General features: G+C 38.0%; 1 protein-coding gene across 2 annotated transcripts; it reads right to left on the minus strand.

The window, feature by feature from the left end:
* Positions 1–140: 140 nt before the first annotated feature.
* IREG3 (iron-regulated protein 3) lies at positions 141–7,492 on the minus strand. 2 transcript variants are annotated; one of them, XM_086589392.1, is made up of 13 exons: positions 6,970–7,492; positions 6,836–6,899; positions 6,629–6,753; positions 6,469–6,558; positions 6,010–6,183; positions 5,848–5,922; positions 5,663–5,764; positions 5,433–5,550; positions 5,203–5,349; positions 4,242–4,348; positions 4,045–4,158; positions 1,422–1,727; positions 141–631 (listed from the first exon to the last, which is right to left on the minus strand). In XM_086589392.1, exons 1-12 carry the CDS (start codon positions 7,279–7,281, stop codon positions 1,434–1,436), a joined length of 1,722 nt encoding a protein of 573 aa, XP_086445518.1. In that variant the 5' UTR covers positions 7,282–7,492; the 3' UTR covers positions 141–631; positions 1,422–1,433. The 2 variants fall into 2 exon arrangements, with proteins under 2 accessions (XP_086445518.1, XP_086445517.1); XM_086589391.1 differs by lacking the exon at positions 141–631 and adding an exon at positions 800–1,039.
* Positions 7,493–8,663: the final 1,171 nt, after the last annotated feature.

Raw genomic sequence — 8,663 nt, forward strand, 5'->3', positions numbered from 1 at the left:
TGCTGTGGTAAGGTTCATTTGTATGGTTGGCAGAATCAACTTTGAGACAGAATTGGCACCATGCATCGACCTCGTAATCTCGTGGGTCAGTTTCAAGTTAAGTGCTCAGATGAACCAGATTCAAGTTAAGTCGCAGGAAGTAGAGATGGTTAAAGTCCTTAAAAACAGCACATGGTATCAATAGCAAGATGACATTGAGCAAGATTCTCATAAGTGGGGAGTAGATTCGGATTTTCAGGAGAGTTTTAGGAGGATTGGCCTATCTGTAGTTTGTTTGACGGTGATGCCGCCAGACTATTTTATCAAAAAAGAACAAGGGTTCTAGGATGCACAGTCGACATTTCATCCGTAATTGGTTCAGGAAGTTGGATAAGTAATTTTTGGTTCCATTCATCAGAGTGATATCCGATAATGGAGGCCTGGAGGGTCTACCAATTGAGGAGAGGGTTTGGTCTTTCCCAAAATCCACCATGTTTGACACAATTTTTCTGTAGTCTTCAACAAACTTGTGAACATGTAAGAAGCATCACGACGCACTTGAGATTATCGTTGAAATGATCCAGCACTGCCATATTTGGCTACTATGAATGCATGTGAAAGTCCGACTCCAAGTCCACCTTCCTCTTTCCTCCTGAAAAGTTTGTCCCAGTTACAGATATGAATTTCTTTACATGAAGTAGTACCTTTCCACCAGAGATGTCTCTACACTTGTTGCCTAAGTTTTGTACAATATTGCCTAAGTTCGGAGTAGAGGAGCAATAAAGAAAATACTTCAGAACTACACATTAAAATTTAAAAGTACACGAATCAACCAATATATTACGCTATATTTCAATGTTTGTACAAGGCCTGTTAACAGTTCTCTATGTACATGGCCTGTGAAATCAATTACATCATATTAACCAGTAGCAGGAAACCAACTGACCACCAAGGAAATGTGCCTTGGGCTTGTGGGTAAAATTTTAAGGGCCAGTAGGTTTGTCTTGGATCAATCGGGAAGCTTCAACAGAAATAAATCAACAGTTCGAGAAGGGTGATGCTGTTGAGAATGCAACTAGTGTCAAAGATCAAACAAAACACCAACAATTTGAAAGTAATTAAACACAAGCTGAGGTATATTATCTTCATAAATGCCGACTGATCATTTTTTTTATACATATAAATCCAGTTAGTGACAATTACGAAACTACTATTTTACTCGGTCATGAATTAAGTTCACAGCCGTACACTACCCTTCATATAGGTTACGTCTTGCAGGATAGTCCACTGAAAATTGGTGATTTGTTATTTTCACGGCAGGATTCAAAAGGTATTATGCATGTCCTCTTAGATATACATTGTCATAGAGAACCAATAATGCATATGCAAACCAGAAAAATGGCATAATCTTAATGAGGAAAAAGGTGTTAGTCGCAAGTTACCTAGATTAGAAATCAAAACCGAGGATCAAACGAGAAAAGTCTTCTTTGCTCATCCGTTGGATTCAATAACCATCGACAGAACACCCATGCTGCCCCTACTACAGAGGAGAGGGAAAGCATTGCTAGAAAACCAAAATGTGAAACATCATTTGCAATTATCGCAACTCCCAGCATAACAAACTCTGCAAGGCTTGCTACGGAAACCTCTGTTGTCCCTATAAGATTAGCTTTGGAAGGTGGAATTCCGGTCTGAAGAATCTGGGCTCCTACAACATCATATGACATGTGTCCCAACCTTGATAGCACCTGCGAGGGAAACAAGAATCCAAATTAAAATACTAAAGAAATTGAGTTAAACAAGAATAATACCTGTTCAAATTGGTGTATTCATCATAACGAAACACAATCAAATCAAAATTGCAAGGTTGACTTCCAGATAATATCTTTCCATTGCAAGAACGAAATATGATGCTATTAAGGGAAAAAATGCAAAGTCAATGAAGAGTACCAAAAGATTCAAAACAAAAATCAACTCAAAATCCATAATCAATCAGAACCAGAAGGTGCCTCCAAGCTTCACATTCAACTCTACCTACATCAATTCTAATACAAGATCATTTTTTTTTTATCGGCAAAACAATATTTTATATTAATAATAGTGACGTAGTGTGAGAGATTCACACTACAAAATTACAGACATACAAAGACTAGCCATCACAGCATCCTATCTAAATACAAGATCTTCCTATTTTAATCCCCTACAAATCGGTAGATACAACACCCAGCCCCAGATAAGTAACTTGCATTTAACTATGAGCTGCTGGACATCCATAGAGTCATAGACTGGTCATCAAAAGTTCTCCGATTTCGCTCAAGCCATAGCAACCAAGTGATTGCATGAGCAACAATCTTTGAGAGTAGATGTCCTGTCCTTGAAATCTGACCCTGTGGCTGACAATTGAATCTACCCATAAGCCCTTGCGACGGATCACCATAACACTTGAGAGACCACAAGAAATACTCCCATACCGCTTGCGCCACTTCACAATCCAAGAATAGATGCTGAATTGTTTCTTCCTCTTTAATGCACATTACACACCTGTTTACAAGAATCTTTCCCCTCTTTCTTAGATTATCAGAAGTCAGAGTCCTACCCCAACATAAAGCCCAAACAAAAAATGAAACCTTTGTAGGTATTCTTTTGTTCCATACTTTTTCCACGGGAAGTTCAGACCTCTCAAATGCATCGCTTGAATCCTCCTCTCCTCAATCAGTTCATATAGTCTTTGAAGTGAACAATTGCACCTTTCCCAACCACTTCCATGTATCATTTTCTGCGTTTACTCTATGATTGGCAAGCAAATTTAGGAATTCGCTAATCAGTTACAGCTCTTTTTCAACCAAATTTCTTCTGAACTTTAAATCCCATAACTGAGCGCCATTCTCCCATACAAAATTCTAATACAAGATCATCTCTTCATATTTTACCTCGACTGCACCATGCCTAGTTATTTTCAGTCATTGATTTGTTAAGGCCTTGCTTAATCACTAGGATATGCTCCTGTTTCAACTGGACCTTTGGGGGCTATCCTAGATTCACTAGGATGTGCTTATTCTGACCATCTGATTCTTTCCACATACTGAAGTCAATATTCAGATCCTAAATATTCATGATGTAAACAAATACGCATAAGAACTTTCCATTAGTTTTCACCAATATAAGTTAGTTGTGTAGCACATGATAAGTATATACTATTTAGTATATATACTCCAATCCAATTAAACAACAAAAAAGAATGAAAGATTATCAAGACTCCATGAGGCTTTGAAAGGTCATGTACAACTCAGGAAGCCTTTGAAGAACATATGCCCACTTGGTCTCCAACTAGTATGGTTGTACCAAACTCTCCGGTCGCCGATAGAGTTTTCGCGTTTCACTAATAGGAGAAAGGGCGTTTTTATTTATCACCAACAAAACAAAAATTATATCTAACTCCTTGAAAAGATATGAAGTGTTAAATTCCCATCATCTTTTTCCTTCACCCCTTCCTCTCTCCAAATCATCAAAACACAATCACACTAACATATAATGAAAATCTACAAATTCATAATAACAAAACTGAAACAAAATCTAACCAAATTGACCACCGCAACCGCAACCATAAAATAACCCCAAAATCTTCATCAGTACTTAACACTTACAACTTCAAACATGATACATAAAAAAGATAAGTATAAGAATTGAAAAACAAAGCTACATGAGGAGCAATGAGATCTTTGAAATACATTTGAAGATGACAGCGGGAGAGTATGTTGTTCTTCCTTAAAGGGGTCCAAATTTAATACGACTTTTTGTTTATGGTGAGTGTGCGTGTGTGTGTGTGTGTGGGGGGGGTCATAAAATGGAACTGTTTGGACTTCTGTAATTCTGTATTCATTCAGTACTCATGTGTTTAATGAATTGATGATTTGGAGGAAGAAGAAAATGAGTGAATGTAATAATCCTCATAATTCTAATTATCATTTTGTAATCTTCGATATTTTCGTGTCTTGGTGATTTTTATGGATTAGGAGGTTTAAATAACGACACCTAGAGTGGAAATGATCATAAAAAGATGCTTACTATCAAAAAGAGGAAAAACATCACGGGCGTCTGCCGAGAAAGTGAACCACTCCAGTACACAGCAACCGCTAGCGCAAGAAGTGAAGCCTGAAATACCAATCCAAGTGCTCCTGCCTGTATAGAAAAGGTCATTCTTAATGTCAGTGTTGGAATAAAATGATGCAAGGAAGCTGATAACACTTTCCAAAACAAGCCACCTTTAAAATTCCAAGTCTCTTGACCAAGCTTGCCGATATGAATGTTGCAGCCACACCCATGAAAGCACATAACCCACTAAACCCGCCAATAATAGATGGATTCAAACCTGTTACCAATGCAAAAACATAACTGAGGTTGTACAATATGGGAAAGAAGAAGGCAGTTGTACAATGTATTTTTAACTTTACCTGGTTAAACTTGCAGAGAGCGTGTGTGTGTGAGAGAGAGAGAGACTCTCCTAAAATTCACCCATTGCAAGTTTAACACATACACGTGGTACACAACTACAAGGCGAGTTGGCTAGGGGATCAATAGTAATAATTTACTCGGCGAAATGACTTATTTTCAAATCGCCCATTACTCTAAAAGCTTGAACTTGTAGAGAGGGCAAACTTTAAGTTGATGCAGGAGTATGGAAATATATTTAATTAGTAGCCTAATTACATTAGTAATAGGTTATTAGAGTTTCCTATTTGTTTTAGAATTAGGTTACTAGGTTATTTAGTAGTTTCTATTTTGGTTTCCTTTTAAAATTAGGAACGAGGATCATTATCTAATGGCGTCTAGGCCTTCATTGTTAGATTTGGTTTTTATTGAATATTAATTCTAAGAGAATTGTTCTTCTTGTTGAAGGTTTACACCCCAATTTTAGTTGTTTCTTTCACTAAAAAAATTGATGTTTAACCATTGTTGAAGTTTCCGCCAACAAGTTACATTGTTAGTATATCAAAAGGAGGCCCAATGATAGAACATAGGTGGGACACACCTAGAAATGGGATGGTATAATCTCAACACATATTTTTCTTTGGTTGGAGATTAGGGTAGAGTGGAGTGACATGTTGTTTGGAGCTAGCTTGACATTATAGCAGCTCAACTTCTGCAGCTTGCGCTAGAGGTTTGATTGCCAAAGTGATAAATTTATGCAGATACATGTGCAGAATCTGGGAACTACGAGCGTACCTCTTTGTGTCAAGAATGCTGTCATCAAGCCACCAGGAGTAAGAACAACATTGAAGTAGAGGAGGACATAAGCTAGGCTTGCAGGAAGAACAGGCTGCTGCTTGTATTCCAACCATCCATGTTTGATGGCATCCAGACCCATTTCCACTGCTTATCAGTAAAGTATTAATCGATCAGTACGACGAATGAAATAAACTTACAACAAATAAATCAAAATTTACATCTTTCACCTAAATTCCATGCCTGTGGCATTGTAGCTCCATTGAAAGATTTACCGAAGGCTTGAGATGATTTAGAGCGATCAAGGACCCCAGTCGAGAGCTTGTTGCTTAACCACATTAGTAGGATCTGAAGGGGAGGGAGGGGAGGAAATGAACGTGGAGAAGATATTCAGATAATAGAGATTGGATTGCGACCAAGTGAAATAGAGTATAGAAAATATAAAGAAGAAAGCAATTACCACAACAGGTACACAAACTATCATCAGGCCAGCAGCGAGCTTCAAGCAAGTCACAGGATCATATTTGGACAAGAGAATGCCAAAGAGTGATGCACCAGCTATCTGTAATGTGAAAGCAGAGCCTTGGTTCACAATTCGATCAGTCAATTACACATGGAAAGTTAACAATCTAACAAAAGTGACACCTCACAGAGAAGATCGATTCGACTGATAAAAGCATTTGCTTCTGCAAGTGCGATCGGCCTGTTTGTGCCTGCTAACTGTATAATTAAGAGAGAACAAATTAAATAACACTAGAAAATCCATTCGTAATAGAAAGGTAATGTAGTTCATGGATTCGTAATCACCAGCACAACCCAATCACGCTCCATGGCAACCCCCAATGCCAAGCCTGAAAGCCTCTCCACAGCACCAGCCAACACAAGTACAACAAACCACGGCTGCAGTAGCACGGATGAAGAGGTAGAAGTAACCGTATGGGCATGAATTATCATTGCTACAGATAATAACTGAGCAGCTGCCTGACACATATGGAGGTTATACAAATCATGTCACTATACATAGAACCATTACCAAAACATTAGATAATTATAGAACCGCCTAGTTCATTTGGATTCATTCTATAAGATGGTGAAAAATGTATTCACTACAGGTACAACTCACAAACTGTCATACACAGTGAACCTCATAAACCAGTTAAACAAGTCCCACTAAAGCGCATATGCATCTGCCACACATGATACGGGGTACAACAGTCTCCAACATCCAAAGGAAATTGAATATCATTACAAGAATGAAATAGTTACCTGTACAGCGCTCAAACAATTATATGCAGGTACTCTAGGAAAATGATCCATAAGTTTTCCAACCAAGGGGCCTCCGATGAATATCGCAAGCTGTTCACCATAGGGCTTGTTAAACGCTAATTATTACTAGAAAACCAAAAGGGGTAATCTCATTTTATACCTTTGTAAAGAAGCCCACTACAGCTACTGGTAAAAGACTAGGATGAAGCAATGCGACAGCAGCAGGCCAAGCAAAGTTCCATAGTTGTTCCACCAAATTTCCAGCGAAGCAACTAGCATACAGAGCTGTAAAAACACAATGGAACCACAGTGGGTATGAAATATTATTCCAAGTGAAAACATAATTAAGTAGAAGGAGAATGTTTACCATACAAGGCAGCCGGATGAGCTGGAATAGAGGCTAAAGCAGTCTGCTCCTCCTCGGTTAGTACCTGCAAAGGGGCGAATAAATTAAATTCCAAATTTAAACAAAAAAAAAATAAAAAAAATAAAAAAAATTACCGGCAATGTAGTCAATGAAAAGTGGTTATCAATGAAACAAGAGTCATTAACAAGTAAATTAATGGGTTGTTGTTGGTGTGTGGTGGTATCAAGAATAATATCCGAGTTTAAATGAAGAAATGGAACAGAGTCTTGGGAAAACTCATCCTCTGCAACTAAAGAATTATTATTTGAGCATAAGCACTTGGACCCAAAAGCATTCAGTCTTGTGGAATGATACGAAAGGATACGATGGTGGTGGGGTCGAATTCGAATAGGAAGTATGGGAGAAGAACAAGGTTGGGAGTGAGAAATAAGGAGAAAGCTCCCCATGGGTGATGGTTTAAGTACCACCACCTTGTTATTGTTATTGTTATTGTAAACTCAAAACACTTCCCAATACTACTACTACTACTCATGCAGTAGGCTTTCACTTATGACTTAACTGAAGAGAGAGGTCAATTTTTTTATGCTTTGTTGATGTGAAGAAGAAGAGTTTTGAGAGTTTGATATTTATTATATTAAATTTCTTATCCACTTCCGTGTTCTATCTTTCATCATATATATATTTATATTTGGCTGCCCTACTACGAGAACGGAGTATTCAACGGAGGGGGGTGCTAAAAGTGCCACATTAGATGTTTTTTAGCCCGCACTTTTTAGTGACCATTTAATTAAAACGGGGAGAGAGAGACGGCACGGTTTCTCCCGTTTCTACACAACTTAACAACAAACTGGCAGAAAACTGGTAGAAACTTTGTCCTCTGTCTCCCCAACTTTAATTATTGGCAGCTGCTAGATAAAAAGCCACAAATTTGGTTGGGTTTATCATACCACCCAAATTTAAGACTTTTCTAGCCGTTACATTGGAATGACATTTTGGTGTTTGGGTGTTTTATGCCCCATGTAATGCCCATTAGTGTCACATGTGTTAATGCGACTTATGCACCCAATAAACCATCATATAATCACAAATTCACAATCAAAATGTCTTTAATCCAAAAATAGAATATAAAACTAATGTATGACTAAGAACGTTAGCTCACAAACAATTCAAATACCTCTCCTTTAACCAAAAAAAGATATTAATTAATCACTCTCTCACCAAAAGTTGATTGAACAAAGTTTAATAATCAATAAGTGTTTTCTAAAACCCTACAATTAGCCTAATATAGGCAACCAAAAACAGACACGAAACTAAATCCCAAACAAAAGGCCCAAAACGAATGAAGGAAAAAATACACGTAACAAAACCACTAGAGGGCGCACGCCCCTTATTATAACTGAGAATGAGGGCATCCGCCCTGCCTTCCAGTAAACACCACTAAACCTTTTACGCACGATCACAAGCGTTCATGAAGCCATTTGCTAGAGTTTGTACTGCATCATTCTCCTCTGGATAGAAGGAATTCGTCCTCAAATTTTAGCCATCCTCGTCGTCAGAAGAGTCACCAAAGAATGGAAAGAGATGCTTGACTTGAAAACATCTGAAGTCTGGATATGGCTAGGTAAACGAAGGCGATAGACATTAGAGTTAATCTTTTCAACCACTTCAACAGGACCAATCTTGCGATGTGTCAACTTATTATAGTCACCAACAGAAAAACGGTCTTTAGTAAGCACAGCCCAGACAAAATGACCCACCTCAAAATGAACATCACGACGATGGCGATCAACAGTAACCTTGTACTTCGCATTTGACTCTAATAAGTTCT

The sequence above is a fragment of the Coptis chinensis genome, chromosome 2 (genome assembly GCF_015680905.1).
Source record: "Coptis chinensis isolate HL-2020 chromosome 2, ASM1568090v1, whole genome shotgun sequence".
Taxonomy (NCBI): Eukaryota; Viridiplantae; Streptophyta; class Magnoliopsida; order Ranunculales; family Ranunculaceae; genus Coptis; species Coptis chinensis.

Excerpts from the sequence above, each read along its gene's own strand:
- IREG3 (XM_086589392.1), bottom strand. The coding sequence starts at position 7,281 with ATGGGGAGCTTTCTCCTTATTTCTCACTCCCAACCTTGTTCTTCTCCC. Across the intron at positions 6,754-6,835 it reads TCATCCGGCTGCCTTGTATG|CTCTGTATGCTAGTTGCTTC; the intron begins GTAAACATTCTC and ends GTGTTTTTACAG. Across the intron at positions 6,184-6,468 it reads ATTGTTTGAGCGCTGTACAG|GCAGCTGCTCAGTTATTATC; the intron begins GTAACTATTTCA and ends CATATGTGTCAG.